The 20,176-nt window shown below is 43.7% G+C and overlaps 1 protein-coding gene across 1 annotated transcript in view; it reads left to right on the top strand.

Moving 5' to 3' along the window:
• Positions 1-20,176, top strand: part of LOC126285295 (protein takeout-like) — a 49,602-nt gene that overhangs the window by 8,365 nt on the left and 21,061 nt on the right. Inside the window, exons 2-3 of the mRNA XM_049984585.1 lie at positions 7,519-7,611; positions 17,448-17,595. Coding sequence (XP_049840542.1) covers positions 7,519-7,611; positions 17,448-17,595 — 241 coding nt within the window. The remainder of the gene's footprint in view (positions 1-7,518; positions 7,612-17,447; positions 17,596-20,176) is intronic.

Genomic DNA, 20,176 nt, shown 5'->3' with positions numbered 1-20,176 from the left:
TGTCGTCTTCAGCGATGAGAGTCGCTTCTGCCTTGGTGCCAATGATGGTCGTATGCGTGTTTGGCGCCGTGCAGGTGAGCGCCACAACCAGGACTGCATACGACCTATGCACACAGGGCCAACTTCCGGCATCATGGTGTGGGGAGCGATCTCCTACACTGGCCATACACCTCTGGTGATCGTCAAGGGGATACTGAATAGTGCACGGTACATCCAAACCGTCATCGAACCCATCGTTCTACCATTCCTAGACCGGCAAGGGAACTTGCTCTTCCAACATGACAATGCACGTCAGCATGTATCCCGTGCCACCCAACGTGCTCTAGAAGGTGTAAGTCAACTACCCTGGCCAGCAAGATCTCCGGATCTGTCCCCCATTGAGCATGTTTGGGACTGGATGAAGCGTCGTCTCACGCGGTCTGCACGTCCAGCACGAACGCTGGTCCAACTGAGGCGCCAGGTGGAAATGGCATGGCAAGCCGTTCCACAGGACTACATCCAGCATCTCTACGATCGTCTCCATGGGAGAATAGCAGCCTGCATTGCTGCGAAAGGTGGATATACACTGTACTAGTGCCGACATTGTGCATGTTCTGTTGCCTGTGTCTATGTGCCTGTGGTTCTGTCAGTGTGATCATGTGATGTATCTGACCCCAGGAATGTGTCAATAAAGTTTCCCCTTCCTGGGACAATGAATTCACGTTGTTCTTATTTCAATTTCCAGGAGTGTATACTAAAAGCGTCGACCTAAAGAGCTTAGGTAGAATTGAAGACAAAACACAAAACCATAAAACATGTGCCACATTCAGCTCATCATCACTTAAAAATTGGGGGCAGGTCTGTGGGTAAACAAGCTTGAACCCTCTCGACACTATATGAAACACCGTCGGTTAAAATGTGCCGAATCGTAATCAGCACCCCACATGGATCACAAACAGGAGGTTCTTCAGGTCTGAGGAGGAAGAGATGGGTCAGGGGGTTGTGGCCTATCCGAAGTAGCGTTAAGGGGGGTAGGACGTCAAACGGGCCGACTTGGAGCAGGAAAGGCATCACATGACATTTTAATTTCCAGTGTCCATTATTTTTCAAATTAATTCATAACACTTTGTCAGCATCACCAGGAAGGATTCAGGATTCACACTCATTGCAGTGGAAGTTCGAAAACATAACAAAATTTTTTTTTACGTGCGAAATTTCATCATTTTTTCACTTACTACTGACTGCATTTGTTGCTATAGGTACACTTTTCTTCATACGTTAGAGAGATTATTCGATGAATTTTGTACAGCATACAGACCATACTCACAGGTGTATGAAACTCTACAATTTATTTAATTTATGAAACAACGAATTAACTGTTATATTTTAAACTTCATGTTTAGAAAAAACACAAATTTTATAGTTAATTGCCTTAGTTTTACCACAGCTTTTAATAAATTTGGAAAATTCTAGAGTTTCATACACCTTTAAGTATGGTTTGTATGCTGTGCAAAATTCATCGAAGAATCTCTCTTACTTATGAAGAAAAGTGTACCTATAGCAACAAATGCTGCCATTAGTAAGTGAAAAAAATGATGAAATTTCACATGTAAAAGAAATTACTTCGTTATGTTTTAGAGCTTCCGCTGCTATGAGGGTGAATTCTGAATCCTTCCTGGTCATGCTGACAAAGTTTTATGAATTTATTTGTAAAAGTATAGACACTGGAAATTGAAATGTCCTGTGGTGCCTCTCCTGCTCCAAGTCGGCCCGTTTGACGTCCTACTCCCCTTACACTTCATCAACTCTATCTGGCCGGAAGGAGGTGGGCCATGGTCTCACTGTGTCTCTTATTGACCGCAGCTTATTTCTCCTGACGCCCAGCTCTCAAGGACGCATGACAGACTTTCGCAGCAAAGAGAGCGCAGCGCACAGGGCGATAGGGCACTCAGTTACGCTGGGAAGGGTACAAGCCTCCTTGGCCGTCGCGTCGGCCAACTCATTCCCACAGACACCCACGTGTCCTGGAACCCAGCAGAGTAAAACCTCATTTCCTTGTCGTTGCAAGTGCAGATTGGCGTCGTCGATGTTCTGGACAGTTCTATCCGCCGGGTACTTAGACTGGATTGTTTGCAGCACACAAATCGGGTCAGAACAGATGAGGAATTTGGACCCACGTTCACGTTTCATTTGATCCACAGCTTTAAAAATAGTATAAATTTCGGCGTCAAAGATAGTAAACGCGCATGGTAGACGGAACCTAAAGACAGACGCAGAAAAAAATGACAGAACAACCGACAGCTTGCCCCTTTTGGACCCATCTGTGTATACCACGTTACGGTCCTGTTGCTCCTTTAAAACGATAAGAAATTTATTCTTAAAAACGTAAGCTGCAGTGAACAATTTGTTGCACTCTGCCAAATCTAGAATTATCCTAGGTTTCAATAACAACTAGGGCGTAGCTTTGCACCAACCCTCTCGTTGATAGTTTTCCGGAGGCACTCCTAAATCCAATAACAGCTGCTTTGCCCGTACACCGAACGTTTCGTCCCTCGTGGATACGTGCGATAGAGTGGTTCTAGGGATGTGCAGATATTAATAGCTGCAGGGAAAGCCAACGAAGTCGGAAACGACCAGAGCTTGAGCGCCTGTTTAGCCACAAGGAACCACCGCTGAGCAGCGAATGGCGGCTCCCCTGTCTCTAGACATAGGCTCTGTGTGGGGATCGTCCTATAAGCTCCTGAAGCCAACCTTATGCCCTCGTGGTGTATGGATTCCAGCATATTTAAATATGTTGGTCATGTCGAGCCATAGTCCGTACAGCCATACTCAAGACGCGATCGCATGAAACCCTTATAGAACTGCTGCAGGCAGGACCTACCTGCACCCCAGTTCTTCCCATTCCAGCATTTCACGATATCGAGCACTTTAAGGGCTCGTGTTTTGAGCTCCTTGAGATGTGGCAGCCAAATAAGTTTGCTATCAAATAAGAGACCTGAAAACCACACCGTCTCCTTAAAATGTAAAACTGTATCCCGCAGGCCTTCGTTCAGGAGGTGTAAAAAGAGAAATATGACGATTAAAATCAGTACGTACTGTTTTCTCTGGGAAGAAATTAAAACCTGCCCGAGAAGAGCACAACTGTAACTGACGAGTGGAAGATATCGGACTAGAAGTGGAACAGAAAATAGAAAAATCATCCACAAACAATGAGCACTGCACAGGGCTCCTCAATGCAGACGATCTGCCATTGATCGCAACTGCGAACAAAATCACGTTTAAAACGTTAACGTTCAAGAAAAAAAAAGCGTAGGAAAACAGGGAGGCGCCCTCGAAGGACCCATTCGTGTAGCTTAAAAAGTATATTGTGTCTCTGCAGAGTGTCGTATGCGTTTTCAACGTCAACGACGGATATTAAAGGCTGTTTCCATAATAATGCCTCTTGTATAGTCGCCTCCAGTAGGGTGAGATTATCAAGAGTATAAATCCCCGCTGGAAACGACTGAGGAGATTTTGAGATTCCAGAGTCCAGACTAGCCAGGTGTTGACCAACCGCTCTAGCGTCTATACTACACAGCTGGCAAGAGCGACACGCCGATAGTTGCCAGGTAGTGTGCGCTTCTTCCCTGGTTTAAGAATCACGAGATTGACGTACAATTTTGCAGTCACGGTGCGCGAGATAACCACGATACGAAATCGCACCCCAGATCTTAACTCCAGGTGTACATCCATATGTCTAGCATGGAGACAGATTGGCTGCAGGCCATCAACTGGCATCCATCTAATCAAGACACGGCCATCAGTGGCACCGAGGCAGAACAGGCGTTTGCCAGAAAACGCAACAGACCCCATCCTGCCATCCAATGAGCTCTCGCTGGACACCACTGACGTCGCAAACGGTGGTGCTTCGGGGTCAGTGGAGTGCGCTTACAGGACGCCTGGCTCGGCACTCTCCTTGCAGGTATCGGTTTGTAACAGTTCATTGTATAAATCTGGTGCCAACTGCTACTCATATTGCTGCTACAGATGCAGTATGATGTGCCAGAGCCATACGTGGAACACGACGGTGTGTGTGTGTGTGTGTGTGTGTGTGTGGATGTTTGGAGCTAATGGACGCTAACGCCGGGTTTATCAGCGCCTTTACTTACACTACCGTTTATGGAAATTGCAACACCAAGAGGGAAACGCATGAATTCAATTAATTTAATACCACAGGTTAGGTACATGACAGACAAATGATTACCTTTTCAAATCTGTACATGCCCTTTGAGCCCTATTATTCAGTAATGTCGTGTGGCCACCATATGCTGCAATTAGGGCTGCTATACGCCGTGGCATTGAATCAATGAAGTTCTGAATACTTTCCTGAGGGACTTCTCTCCACGCAGTTTATATCCGAGCCCTGGTGGACTGTGACGCACCAGGTGCCGATCAACCATGTCCCAGACATATTCGATGGGCGACATGTCTGGCGAACGTGCAGACCAGGCCAGCAATGGTACCCGTAGCTCTTCGAAGAAGGCCTGTACACTCCTCGCAATATGTGGCCTGTGGAGATGCCTGAAGTTGGGGGAGTACCTCAGCCTCCACAGTCTCCGTTAGGTACCGCTTGCTGTTCAAAGTGTCCGCAGTATGTATGAGGCGAGATCGATTATTGTAACCAGTGGCGCCACAAACCATCATTCCTGGTGTTTGTCCACTATGCCGCTACACAATGCTGCTCACCACGGTACCGCCGGACACGTATGCAGCCATCACTGTAGGACACGTTGAAGCTGGATTCATCCGAAAAGACTACATGTTACCACTCAGCAGCCCAGTGTCTGTGTTCACGTGTCCATTGCAGTCGGAACGGCTTGTGGTTTCTGGACAATGGAAGCCGACGTAACGGAAAGCGTGCAACCAGTCCAGCCTGCAGTAGACCGCAACGAACTGTCGATGCAGACAAGCTCACACCTGTTGCAATGCTCCAGCGAAAAGCCAACACTGTGGATGGCGCTATACGGTCCGTAATGGGCATGCGGACAAGACGACGGTCATCCCGTGCTGTGGTCGTGTTCCGTGGTCCAGTTCCCGCTCGTCGCTGCGTGCGACCTCCCTCTATCCACTGCTTCCACACACGCATCACTGTCGTTGCAGAATGCCCTGTGCGAGCCGAAATGTCAGGGTATGACAACCCCGTTTCCCGGACACCGATCATTCTGACCCGTTCGAACTCGTCCTCGTGCCGGTATGGCTCCCTTTGAAGTTGACGTCACTGTATTTTTTCCACCTAGTGTAACAGCTCTGCACTAGGAGCAACACCGAACCTGTCGGACCGAAACAAGAGGGCTCTGCTCGGCCTACGTGTACCCCATCTCGCTGCAAGACGTATCACGCATTGCTTGCACACCTGTCGCCACTTCTACCTAGTGTGGCGCTATTCGGGTAGTTTGTTCTCCATGTTGCACTTTTCACAAACGGCACTGTATATTAAAAGAAACGAATGTGGGTAAAGTGACTAAAACCGCTACGGTCGCATGTCGAATCCTGCCTTGGGCATGGATGTGTGTGATGTCCTTAGATTCTACATCTACATCCATGATTGGTTAGGTTTAAGTAGTTCTAAGCTCTAGGGGACTGATGACCTCACATGTTAAGTCCCATAGTGTTCAAAGCCATTTTGCTATCACACAGTAAGGAGGAAATCTATGAAATGACATTCACTCACCCCCATCTCACTCGCTTTGATCCACAGAATCACATTATCTCACAGACCTTACTACAACGGAGAAGGGTCGAAAGGTGCTTAACATGCTATTAAAATAGAAGTAAAACCACAGAAGAGCTAAAGGAAAGGCACGGATAAATGTGACTGGCTGACTACTTACAAAAAATACAAGTGAACTAGTCACCGTATTAACGCATTAAAAACGTCTCCCTAAAATTTTCGAAAGTATCTTGGACAAATCACAGAACCTTAAAGCTCTCCCCACATTCGTTTGAACGTTACTTACGATAGAGGTCAGATCTGTACGCATAGCAATCTGTACGCCACAAACACCGCACATTGGAGGGTCCTCTCGCCGGAGTAGGAAGCCATGCGTCATAGGACTGTGGCCTCTACGTGGACGAGTAAGGAGTAACTCATTCCGTCGACGTAGATGAAAGGAGATACATCATGGCCGCGTTGTATGCTTCACTAGACGGACCTTATTACGTGTCACTTCCAGCCATTCATCCTCCCATCGGCGCGAGACCCTGCATCTCAACAGCGAAGCCATAGAATTTGGGGGGATGGCACACTGAACTAACTGAGTCTCGCGACACGCATTCCCGGATGCTGCATCTTCCCTTTCATTCCCTACAAAATTCATGTGCCCTGGCACCTAGCAAAAAGACACCTACATCCCGAGCCGATGTAGTTGGAGGAGAGCATACTGGATATTTTGGAGTACTTTATCTGGAGGGTACAAGCGTTGTAGAGTGCGAAGGGCACTCAGAGAATCGGAAAAGGCAATGAATTTATGACTCGAATTCCGTCTCATCTGATCTAGTGCCCGCAAGATCGTGTAGTTTTATAATTTTAGATCGAAGACAGTAAAGTCTTGAGGCAATCGGACCTTCAGGACACGGTCAAGGAAAAAAAACAGAGTCCCCCTGTTTCAAGCATTTGTATAGATAGCTGTAAAGGTGTGGGGCACAGTTAAATTGTCCTTAAGTATTGTACTCAAAAGATATGGAAGAGGGTAATGTCTCCTGCACTGCACTAAATCTAAAATGACGCTGGTCCCCTGCAGTAACCAGAGTGGCAGACAGTTGAAACACTTGATTTGGGCTTGTGTTTCCTCCACACCAGGTGGCTCCTGCATACATTTCGCAAGCATCCCAAATGGCCTCGTTGCCAGTGGACGTTTCGTAAAGAGACGTTCCATAACTGGACTAGCAACATATGGAGTGTTGGGGAAGTGGGAGTAGCGAGAAGCTGACACGCCCGACGCACGTGACGAGTATTTACATCTGATTCTTTCTTCCTTTCTTTTCGAGTTCTTGAAGCTCCATTTTTTAATTTATTTTATATTTAAAATAATGCACTCCAGAGCGTACGGGTCTTACTACGGAGTTGTAGCACAAAAAATTTATTAAGTAACTTTACTTTTTCGGGGTGACAAGAAATTAAGACTAACTCATGTGGAGTAGCGATTGCTAACTTTTTAATACGTTCTATACAGTAAGCCCATCGACTATTTACGGCTATGTTTTTATGGCTGCAGTATTTGATTAGATAAAAAACACACTCTCTTTTTAGCAACAACCTTATTTAAATTTTCTGAATGGTTGTCAAATATTGTGAGTGTTTCGAGTAAAGACTGCGGTTTCTTTGCCGAATCTGCCCTTTTAATAGCTGATTCCGCAAATAAATCCAAAAAAATTTAACCCTTCTTGCAGTGACAGACCATCAGCAATACAATAGCTTTGTGTAGATGTATGTAAGATGTAATCTCCTACGTTGCAGTGCTTCAGACAACTCTGCTGACTCTGTTATGTTGTTTTTTCCAGCCGCCGAGTTCGCCGTGTGCAAGAGGAATGCCCCTGACACGGGGAAATGTCTGAAGGCTGCGTTGCAGGACGTGATCAGCCATCTGTCGCCAGGTACGTAGCTACCCATACCCCTCCGTGTGTACGCTGGGGAGCGTCCTCAAAGTCTGACTGAGATGCGAACTGAGGCGAGAAGTGTTCGGAAGGAGTGCGACGGGCCTTCGTTCCAACCTCAACAGCAACTTCACCCATCCCTCTTCTCACTCTTGCCCTCCACCTGTTTTACCGACCTACTTGATCACAAGACACTAATCACGTCCTCCTATCACACGCTTTCAAACAACAGGATGTCAATACATTTTTGCACGCATTGCTTCAGCATTACGAAGTTTTGTAAAGGCAGCGCCATGTTGATGCAGGTACTCTTGTCTTTTTTCCGACATCTTTGCCATTTTGTTTCAGTGGGTGCAGTTTAATTCACTGATAAAATTTTATACTAGTGTTCCGGGAAAGCCTTTTGATTTTTACCGGAATTTTTTCATCTAAAATGTTTTATAGGAAGCCGTCGTGTCGCATTAGATGTCCAATTAATTTAATTTTCTTCTATCATGTTGATCAACGTCCTTTTTTCTTTAAATACTTTTATTATTTGTCCAATGGATTTTGTTTCAGGCTAGGTTGTTTTTGCTGCTCTTCTCCATTTCCACATCTCTATCGCTTTTTTATTTTCGTGTTTCCTCAGAATCTACCCTTCAAAAGCTTAACTTAAAATGCTCCACATAAATGTCTCTCTGAATTCTTTTCTTATTTATCTATTAAGACTGTTGTTTGTTGAAAACTGATTTTATGCTTCTAGCTTGTTTTCGGTATTATGCTTATTATTTTAATATCCATTATACTTCTTCGTCATTTTATCATACTTTCTCAGCACCAAAGTTCGTTTACTTGCATTAGTATTGTATTTCCTGTCTTAATGTTTCCCTTCATTTGTGTCCTCGATTTATCTGTCACCATTGTTTTAGTCTTTTTCTCTTTATTCTTAGACTGCGGTTGCCCAAAAGCACCGTTCGTTAAAAATGAAGTTGTTTACTCTTGTTTACTCTCATCAACGATATATCTCTCCATGAAATTTTTGCCAGTTTCCTTAGTCATGGATTTAAAGTTTTTTTTTTTTTTTCAGCATTCATTTGGCTGCTTTGATGCGGCTCTTCGCGACTTGTGACAACCTCTTCATCTCATGGTAGCACTTGCACCGGACGTCCTCGATTATTTCTTTGGCATGTCACAATCTCTGTCTTCCCCTACAATTTTTGCCAATTACCAGTACACTTTGATTCATGAAATTCACATGTCCAATCATTCTACTCTTTCTTCTAGTCACTCTTTTCCACACGTCCTTTTGCAAAGAACCTGATAGTTTACTATCTTGATACAAACTTATTAAAGATAGACAATGTAATTTTAGCCAATGAAATTCCTCTAAATGGTGTATCAGCTAAAAGTTGTGTAGGTAATTCCGCAATTCACTGTGTGCTTAACTTTTTGAGAAATGTTTTGACCTAGCTTTATACAAGTATTTGCTACTGAGGCTAAAAGCGTTTGCTGTGATAATGTGTCCTAGTAGTGGGATGTCAAACAAAGCTCAAGCACGATCGTAGATAAATGGAGCCCCAGTGTCGGATGGTTCAAGGCGACCAGCAAAGCTTTCTAGAATGCAAAATTGCCGTTGAAAGCTGCACATCTCTTCAGAATTAATTACAATGGTATAATTCAAGTAATAGACATTAAATTAAATTGCCTGTAAACTTTTTGTTTACTGATGTAAGTTGGTTTGGTCATGGCATAAGATTTTGTGATTAAAAGGAATGCTAGAAAATATAATAGCACAACATAACACTTTTCTTGCTCTTGCTTATGTTATTTTGTTTTCCATATGTGTTTCCACATTGTGTCTCAAATATACCAACATTAGTAGCTGAATTACCATGTTGTGGTACCAGTCAATTAACACGACTGAAGTGACCAATCTATAGGGTCAAGCTGAAGCGGCACTGTGCACCTAACAGCAATAGAAGAAGGTAAGTAGAAACTGTAATGTTTGTATTTCTCATTAAACAAATGTAAATACTGTATTCATAGCTGTTAAATTATGATGCCAAGTTAACGTGTACGCCTTGTTTCACTGCCCAAAGCCATTCAATAAGCGTATCGTCAAAATATTTGTTAAGTAGAGCCCTTTGGATAAAGTCATTTCACAATGAGTGAAAACAGACACAAACACTACAAGAAACACTCATGAAAATATTTCTTTGCTGCTGAAGCCACTGTAACAAATTCAGCAGTTGACGGTAGCGTGTTTTGTGGGGCTAGCTTGGATTTAGATGTTGTTTGGGATAGCAGAGATGCTCATTCAGAAGAACTGAGGTGAACCTTAAGCGGTCAGAACTGAAAGACATTTGTGGAGCTGTTATCGAAAGCTCTCTCAGGCAAAGAGAAAAGTTTCGGAAACGAAAAAATCAGGGAACATTCAGAACAAAGAGGCGCTGTTGAAAGTCATTAATCAGGCAGAGGGGCAGCCTGGTCACGGGGAAAACTGTAGTTGTGAAAGGAGAAGTCACTCTGTAGGCAGTCAGACCGGACGAGACCCAGCACCTTCGTATCGGGTAGCCTGCGAAAAAAAAGCACCCAGCAAAGACTGGCGAGCATCCAGCAACAATTTGCTCCTAGCATTCTTTGCTGATATGCAATACGCAACCGCTCCTGCGACAGTGCCGAAAGTGATCTGTAGGTCATTTCTGCCATTGATTAATACATCGCTAAAACCATTATATGGTTGATGGGGGACCGAAATTCGGTAGTAGGAAAAGGAATAGAAGGATAAATAGTAGGAAATTGTGGGCTGAGGGAAAGGAATGAAAGAGGAAGCCATCTGGTATACACAGAACATAATTTTATCGTAACTGGTACTTGGTTTCAGAATCATTAAAGAAGGTTGTGTAAATGGAAAAGACCTGGGAACGCTGGAAGGTTTCAGACTGGTTACCGATATATGACGGTAATTCAGGGATTTCGAAAGTAGATTTTAAGCTATAAGGCATTTGCAGGGGCAAATATGGACTCTGACCACAATTTATTGGTTATGAACTGCAGATTACAGATGAAGAAATTACAAAGATATATAAAATGAAGGACATGGACCTGGACAAATTGAAGGAACCAGAGATTGAGAGGGAACACTTTGAACTGAAGCAAGGGAAAGAAATACAACATACAACTGATGGGTAAGTTTGAAAGACGAAATCAGGAAGGCATCACAAGATCAAACAGATAAAAAGAAAAGGCATAGAAAAAGTCTCTGAATAACTTAAGAGATACTAAATTTAATTGACGAAAACCTTTGTAGCTTGCGCAACCACAGTGTAAGTTACTTGGATTGCTAGCTCATCCTTCAGCTGATGGATTACGTCTGCTTGTTATGGTTTTATTTTTATTTTAGATATTAATGGGAATCCTTACACTGCAGTCCATTTTCCTTTATATACTGCTATTATGGTGGCAAAAGTTTTTAGCCGGTGGACTGTCACTTGAGTACCAGATGATAGTGGATGTTCACTTCTAAACGTTGACGTACAGTGAATGCCTCTTACATCTCCTTTTTATACATTGTGACATTACTCAAATAATTTCTCTTCATTGTTTTTTAACGTTCACCAAAGATTCTACGGAAGCGTTCTCCACAATATCTTATTACTTAGGACAATGCCTTTTCTTCGGATAATCTGTTGCATGGAAGTGACTATGAAAGCTGGGTATTCCCGTAATATGTTATGTATATTATGACTTGACTACAAGGACTACATATTTCATTACGGTTTCACCTTAGGTTTTGGGTTATTTATTTCGCTGTTTGATTGTTTTCCACTTGTATACAGATTTTCACCTGAAGATGCAGCTGTAAGTGCTGTGAAATCTGCAGTGCCTAAGAATAAAGGGACTTTACAGCTGATGCGGTTTTATTTGTCAGTATGATTAACTGACGAAAGGAGAAAATATAAAAAATACAGCAAATGAAGCAGGCGAAAGAGAATGCATAAAGTGCAAATTGGCTGAGCAGGCGTGGCTAAAGGACAAATCAAAGACTATAGAAGCACGGACAACTTGGAAAAAGACAGACTCCACCTATAAGCAAATCAGGGAGACAATTGGAGGAAACAGAAGCACGTGACAAGCCGGTATCGAGAAAAGAAGGGAATAGAAGTAGGTGAAGATGACACGGGAGATATGATAGTGCGAGAACAACTGGACGGAGCACTGAAAAAGTGGAAACAGTGCCCCTGGAGCAGACGAAATTCCCTCAAAATTGTTGACATCCTTGGGAGGGCCTGCAATGAGAAAATTATTCCACCTTGTGTGCAAGATCTATGAGAAGGTAGAGCGAGTTGGAAATGTGATAATTCCGATTCCGTAGAAGGAAGGTTGTGGCATATGTGAAAACTAACGAACTATCAGCTTAATAAGTCATGGTTGCAATACTTTGACATGAGTTACTTACAGAAGAATAGAGAAAATGCTAGAAGCCGTCCTCAGAGAAGATCACTTTTGGTTCTGGAGAAACGTGGGAACATGCGAGGTGAAGCAGACCCTGCAATTTATCCTGGAAGGAGGCAAACCTGCGTTTATAGCATATATAGATTTAGAGAAAGCTTTTGACTATTTTAACTCAAGTACACTCTTGGAAGTTTGTATGGCCATAGGGATAAAATAGAGGAAGCGAAATGTTATTTACAAGTTGTACAGAAACCAGACTGCAGCTATGAGTCGAAGAGGATAAAAGAGGAGCCCTAGTTGAGGAGGATGTTATACAGTCCACAAATGAAACAAGCTGTGAAAGAAACTAAGGAGAAATTTGGAAATCGAATTTAAGTTCAGGGAGAAGAAATGAAATTTTTAAGGTTATAAATCGGTCAGAGGCGACAAAGAATTTGGAGGAGCACCTGAATGGTGTTAATTGTGTCTTCAAAAGAGATAAGATGATCATCATCAAAAGGAAAATAAGGGTAACGGAATGTATTTGAATTAAACCAGCTTATTCAGAGGGAAATAGATTAGAAAATCAAACACTAGCAGTAGTAGACAGGTTTTGCTTCTTGTCTGACAAAGTGGCTGAGGACGGCCAACGTAGTGAGTATACAGGTTGACTCAGCTGCCCCTACCGATGTCGTTTTATGCAGTCCGCAGTTCTTTATCTGCCCTTCAAAAACCTTGCCCGAGACTTTCATATTCTCTCAGTCGCTACGCACGATCTGTTATTCCTACAGAAGAAATGAACAGGCCCGTTTTGTAGGTAATTTAATGTAGTTAAATTTTGAACTGAGATAAATTTTTGTTGGAAGGCATGGTTTTCTAGTTATTCAAGAAATACGTACAAGAGTGAACTTCAAACGCACATCCACCCCCTCGCTTAGCCGCACCAGTCGCTATGTTGTGTGTGGCGCTCCGTCCCACCACTGTACAAACATTTCCGACTACACGAACTGTTCCCGATATTCGAACTTTTTTGGTCTCTATTGATCGGGTTATTACTCCGCTATTTTACTAACATTACCAATTTAAACGTGCCCGTGGCGGTAATGAAATGAAAAAGACTTTCTCTAAATTTTAAGCTAAAGCTAATTACGTTGATAATTCAGTCCAAACTTAACCCTTATAAGCACAGTAGTTTCGAACTCAGATGGCCTGACGAACACAATAATGAAATTATTCCTTTTATTCCATTAAAATGTATAAAATTATTAGGTAAAATCAACAAAAAATCAATTTTACAATTTGTATGTGTTCGGCTAAGCTGGTGCCCTAAAAAGACTAGCCAGTGAAGACCGAAAACGGATGAATGTGGGAAATAATTCCCGCATCACAAATTACAGTACAGTGGTAGGAGATAGTGTTATGCACAACATACTAGGAATCCTTGCTGGTGGAGGCAGAGTGTGGGAGTGGAGGTGCGTTTGAAGGTAATTTTTGTACGTTTTTCTTACCCAATTCGAAAACCTTCGGCCTCTAGCGAAAACGTATCCTAGTACAAAACTGAACTGCATTAAAATTACTACAAAATGTTACTGTTCATTTTTTCTGTAGGATTAATACTTTCACGTAGCTAGTGAGAGAATATGAAAATCCTGTGCGTGGCTTTTGAAGGCCAGTTACAGAATTGCAGGTTGCATAAAACTACATCAGTAGGGGTAACGGACTGGTCTTGTATAAAGCGCAGACTGGCAGCTGCGAGAAAAGCATTTCTGAAAAAAGTGTGGGGGAAAAATGGTAGAGGGAGACCAAGGCTGGAATGTAGTCAGCAGGCTCAAATGAGTATAGATTGCGCTAGCTAAGCAGAGATGAAGAGGCTTGCTCAAAGTAGGCTAGCATGCAGAGCTGCATCAGATTAGTCTTGGGACTGAAGTCCACAGCAAGAATTTTCCTGCCGTGGAACGAAAGTGCCTTCCATATAACAGATTATCAGTTTTATTTACAAATCTTCTGTATGTTATTCTGTTCAGAAACTTGCATGCATAAACTGATAAACTGCAGCTCCTTAGACATCTTACTAAAATAGTTATAAATAAGGGACAATCAAATGAAACGGAACACCCACTGCAACGGGACCATGGAATGATTCCTTACGCGGCAAGACATACGCGTTAAGACATTTTTCTGCTGAGAGATGAGGCTATCGAGTCCTGCTTCGTGGAACGATTTCGACCGCTGAGGAATCCAGAATTCCACAGTATCTTGCACTTCCGAGTCCGACTGAAACCGACATCCACATATCTTTCTTCAGATCGCCAAAGATGTGAAAATGACACGGTGAAAGATCCAGGCTGTACGCAGGATGATGAAGTGTTTCCCAGCCAAATCGCTGACTGGTGTTATCGTGTGATTGGCGGGTATTTTGCAACAGAATGATTCCATCTGAGAGCATTCCGACAATCCAGCGGCAAATTGCACGGCCAACAGTGAAAACTTTCCACATCTCCTTCGCCAAAGAAATCTAGAGCTTTTTACGAGCTGTTCACACAAGTCCCATTTAGGTCACGGTGACCTTCATTTTCGACAGCAGAGGCCCTCAGCTCGTCGAGTTTCTTGAGCTGGGAGCCATAATCTCTGTACAGCGCTATGAAAAGACTGTGCAGAAATTGTGACGCACCAAAAATCAAGAGACTGATGAATGGCGTAGGGGCGGAATGTTCCTATTGCACGATAACGCCAGCCCCCACACTGTCAATCGGCTTCAGACACTTGGTTGTGGAACACAGCATCAAGAAACACGTGCGTGGACGTCGGTTTTAGGCTGACGAGCAAGTGTAGCAATGGGTGCGATTGAGGATCCCTCAGCGGTCGACCGCGATCCATGAAACGGGAAATTTATCGTCTCGTCTCTCAGCGCGTTGTAGAAATTTTTCACTGCCCTTTACAGATCTGGCGTCTTCTGATGTCTTAAAGCAAACGCATTCCAGAAGGGCAGTGCTGTTTTAACGAGGGAAATTACCCTAAAGAAAAAGTCTGAGAAAACACTGAATGAATTGGGAGTTTTGGCTACACTGTCAGACAGTAAACATATATAGCTTTCATGTGACATGGACAATGAATCATTGTGCAGTCCGCACAGCAGTTGTTTCGAAACCGATTAGGGAAGAGGAGGGGGGGGGGGGGGGGGAAGATTTCACATAAATGAACAGATTCCTGCCAGCGTTGAGTGTATCTTGATTTTAAACATGTGCTGTGGCGTAAAATGGGAGATTATGAACTAATAGAAACAGTTTCGAAATTCAAATCAACTTCTGGTTCAGAAAACCAAATTAATTCATCTAAATATTTTGAATTACACAGTTAATTTTTCAGGTGCTAACACTGCTAAAATAAGGAAACTTCCTGGCAGATTAAAACTGTGTGCCGGACCGAGACTCGAACTCGGGACCTTTGCCTTTGGCGGGCAAGTACTCTACCAACTGAGCTACACTGAACTGAACATAACGACTTTCTGTCGTCATATCAATATTGATAGTAAATTTCCCATCATAAGCACAAATTACGCCACTCATGTGGATGTTACAAAATAGTGGCTTATGAATCGGTGTTCGAAACTGTGAACAATTTATAAGAGGGTTCTCTGGAAAAGGAAGGAAAATTACTGTTTAACGTCCCGTCAATAACGAGGTCATTAGAGTCTGAATGTTTCTCTGTAAGAGGAACTTCTGTCCAAGCAGGGTGTACGTGTAAACTTTTGGATCATAGGAATGTACAGAAAAACAGAAAATTATGCCTAAATATTTTCTATTGTTTTCTATCGATTATTTGTACAAATTCACACTTGAGATGTTGCAGAAAGTGTTATTTACGAACTAAACAGCAGGTATTTCCTATTCATTCTTTTACACTTCATATTTCCGAACCAGTATCAAGTAAAATCTTCAGTTCCTGTTGTCTTTTTCTTGCACCCTGTCTTTCTGGTAATCCATTATGTTTCCTCAAGTTGTTTCTGTTCTTCTGTCCATGTCGTTCCTCATTTCTTATTTATTCTACCTTCAGAATTTTATGAAAACCATTGTTTCTCTTATTTTGGGTTATTTGATGTTTTTTAGTCATTTCGTTACTTCTCTAATCCATGGAATCGTTGTCTTTTTTTACAGAAATGGTTCAAATGGCTCTGAGCACTATGGGACTCAACTACTGTGGTCATTAGTCCCCTAGAACTTAGAACTACTTAAACTTAACTAACCTAAGGACATCACACACATCCACGCCCGAGGCAGGATTCGAACCTGCGACCGTAGCAATCGCACGGTTCCGGACTGCGCGCCTAGAACCGCGAGACCACCGCGGCCGGCCTTTTACAGAAATACGAGTATATTTGTTTGTTATCCGCTTGTCATTCATTCGGTACAGCTGCCTACAGACGGTTAACCTACCTTTCCCAATAATTCTGATATTTTCTGTATACTTTGCTAGACCTGCTGATTGCTACTCATTTTTCAACCACTCGTACAGGTCACTTTTTAAGCCGTGTTTCAAGTGTCTCTATGGCGTATTAAGAATTCACACTGCTTTTCCATTGTGGTATAATGTTTTAGTTCTTCGTTACTGTATATGAACTTCTTATTGTAGACACGTTTAGCTAAGTCTTATGCTCTTTTCCTTATATTAGACCTTACATCAATTTCAGATTTTTCTGATCCACTCAGCTGCATAGTTTCTCCAAATCGCTCTATTTTTCTTACTTTTCCTTATATGTATTTTCGTGCATTTTAATATTTGTGTTGGAGTTTTTTTCAGTTGGAATTCCGAGTCCAGTTCTACTGGCTGTTTCTTCCAGAAGTCTTATTTGAATACCTATTTCTGTAAGATTTTCTGAAATAATTGCAAACTCACACTTGTATCCATTATGGATGTTTAACACTGCAACAGCGATCAGAAGTAATATGACCAGCTTCTTCTTCAGATGGTACAAACAACCAACAGAATTTGTGTCATATCTGAAGACGAATCGCTGGCGGTCGAAGCACTTTACGGTATAATAAAAATTGAACTATCACAAAAGGCGACTGGTTGCAGTTTTTTCTCAAAACCTTTATTGCGAAATCATTTGCAAATGCCAGTCTGTTTACATTAATTCCATTTGATTTTCTTCCCAGGATTGTTGGTCAAATTTTGTAAATTTTTACCTCCAAATTCTATATACACGTATTTTTTTGTAAAAGCCAGTTTATCTATTAACAGTCTTTTATCATTTAACTATGCATAAATTTTATGAAGTTCGCTTTAAGGTGGTAGTGAATATAAAATAATAATGGATATCCTGGATGTCGCTTTCAGAATTACAGATATTACAAGTATGCGTAAGACTGTGAGAGGCGCCCATTTCCTGTTTGTCATGTGACGGATCGTCCGCTTGTCGGCAGGCATCCCGTCGCTGGGTGTGGTCCCCCTCGACCCGCTGGACGTCCCGGAGATCGACATCAGGGACGGCACCAAAAACCTCAACCTGAGGATCACGTTCAGGAACGTGCGCGTCACCGGCCTCACCAATGCCGAAATCAAATCCGCCACGTGAGTACAGCACCACGTACCCGTTCCTTGCCCCCTCCTGCTGGAAGTCTAGTGGCGCGTGTGCGGAGGGCATGTATGTGGTGGAAAAAAATAGCTTAGTAAGTATTAATTACGAGCTAATATTGAAAAGGCGACGAATTCTCCGTGTAAAGACAAACACATTGTACATACTAGGTTCGAAACTTTCCGTTCGGCTCCGACGATCAGCCATTTAGGATTAAGAAGAGACCAGTCCACCATTTCTACACCCTACATAATGGAGAGCTCTCAGTACGATATGAAACGACTCAACTTCATAATCATTGACTTTTCAACAAAATTAAAGGATCACTTTTTCGAAACCCCATAATTCCCAGCCATTGGGAAGTATAAATTTGAAATTAGACTCAACGTGCATTCAACTTTTCTCTCTAATGTTACAAAACGATGATGTCCTTTGACCTCATTCTCGGACTCGGCAACGCTTGAAACAGCGATGTATAAGACTCACGAAAAAAGGCTGGAGTTCGGACGTACATGTGGCGTGTAAGGTGGGGGATTGGTGTCAAATTGGCACCAAACGTCAGCAAAATTCTGGCCAGCGTCACAGTGAACGTGTCACACTATAGGAAGGTCGTCACAGCCTGTCTTACACACACGGAGGATAGAACCGCGACCCCTCGAGCAGAAACTCGCGGTTTTCTCAAGAGTGGCCGACGGAAACATTCTAGACGCACCGCTGCTCAGAATCATCGTGAAAAGGCCTCTTGGGGTGGCGTGAAGCGCGTCAATGAAACCATCCCTGTCCCTGGGGTGTTGATTCCAACATATTTCGCAGTCGAAAATTATAGATAGAAGTGTGATGAGCAGCTGGAAGACGTTCTTGACAATCTTTGACATTGTTGACTCCCTGGGATGTTTCAACTCTTTTTCTAAGGACATTGTACCACTGCATCTGACCTGAACATCTGACTGCTTTAGAGGGCACCGTGACCGCAATTTTTGGTCTTGTGTACTGGTTGGAGTCACTAGGGACGGTTCAAAACTATTTGGCGAAATCTCAACTTGATCCGTGGCAGGAAAGAGTACTTATGCTTTTCAGCTCACCTTTTTCCCGCCCTTCTTTGACCTGATCACGGGGAGTTCAACATCAAGATGTGCGTGTGTATAAAATGGCACAATGAATCTCGAAGGCCCTCCACTTCGGCAACAGCTTCGGTGGGACCCACACACCTTAGTTAAGCATGTTATAAACGTACGCGTCTGAAATTTCCACACATATTCTGCCTCTCTGCTGCTCTAGCGCCTGAAGGCAGGCAGACACCGCTTGAGGGATGTCAAAGGGCTTACTTATCCCTCAAGCGCTAGGCCAGTCACGAAGCTTAATGCGTGTCTAAGTTTCAGTCACGTATATTTATGGCGCGCTCGAATGAGGCACGTGGATGGTTGTATTTATTACTGGAAGCTTCCGCTCCACTCAGCCTCAATGTGTGCCCATTGTTAGCGCAGACTTCCACCAATTCAGGAGGGATTGTTGTAGCTTTGTTCTCTTCAAACGGACGAAATCAATTTCAGTGCGATGCTCCGTTTTATGAGCGTGCTTCGCCATTTGGCTCTTCTAGCAACGCGCTATGGTACTGTGGCGCGGAGATTTCAATGTGTACCCGCAAGCAAACAAAAATTAATCATGTATTTATTCTTTCAGGATAATAATTAAATGCTTTATGTCTATCCTTTGTACTGTGTATCACTTTAAACTTCCAGCAACTTTCTATTGTATCATCATGTTTTCTATCATAATACACTCCTGGAAATGGAAAAAAGAACACATTGACACCGGTGTGTCAGACCCACCATACTTGCTCCGGACACTGCGAGAGGGCTGTACAAGCAATGATCACACGCACGGCACAGCGGACACACCAGGAACCGCGGTGTTGGCCGTCGAATGGCGCTAGCTGCGCAGCATTTGTGCACCGCCGCCGTCAGTGTCAGCCAGTTTGCCGTGGCATACGGAGCTCCATCGCAGTCTTTAACACTGGTAGCATGCCGCGACAGCGTGGACGTGAACCGTATGCGCAGTTGACGGACTTTGAGCGAGGGCGTATAGTGGGCATGCGGGAGGCCGGGTGGACGTACCGCCGAATTGCTCAACACGTGGGGCGTGAGGTCTCCACAGTACATCGATGTTGTCGCCAGTGGTCGGCGGAAGGTGCACGTGCCCGTCGACCTGGGACCGGACCGCAGCGACGCACGGATGCACGCCAAGACCGTAGGATCCTACGCAGTGCCGTAGGGGACCGCACCGCCACTTCCCAGCAAATTGGGGACACTGTTGCTCCTGGGGTATCGGCGAGGACCATTCGCAACCGTCTCCATGAAGCTGGGCTACGGTACCGCACACCGTTAGGCCGTCTTCCGCTCACGCCCCAACATCGTGCAGCCCGCCTCCAGTGGTGTCGCGACAGGCGTGAATGGAGGGACGAATGGAGACGTGTCGTCTTCAGCGATGAGAGTCGCTTCTGCCTTGGTGCCAGTGATGGTCGTATGAGTGTTTGGCGCCGTGCAGGTGAGCGCCACAATCAGGACTGCATACGACCGA

The sequence above is a fragment of the Schistocerca gregaria genome, chromosome 8, assembly GCF_023897955.1.
Source record: "Schistocerca gregaria isolate iqSchGreg1 chromosome 8, iqSchGreg1.2, whole genome shotgun sequence".
Classification (NCBI taxonomy): Eukaryota; Metazoa; Arthropoda; class Insecta; order Orthoptera; family Acrididae; genus Schistocerca; species Schistocerca gregaria.
This window is presented reverse-complemented; position numbering and strand designations above follow the sequence as displayed.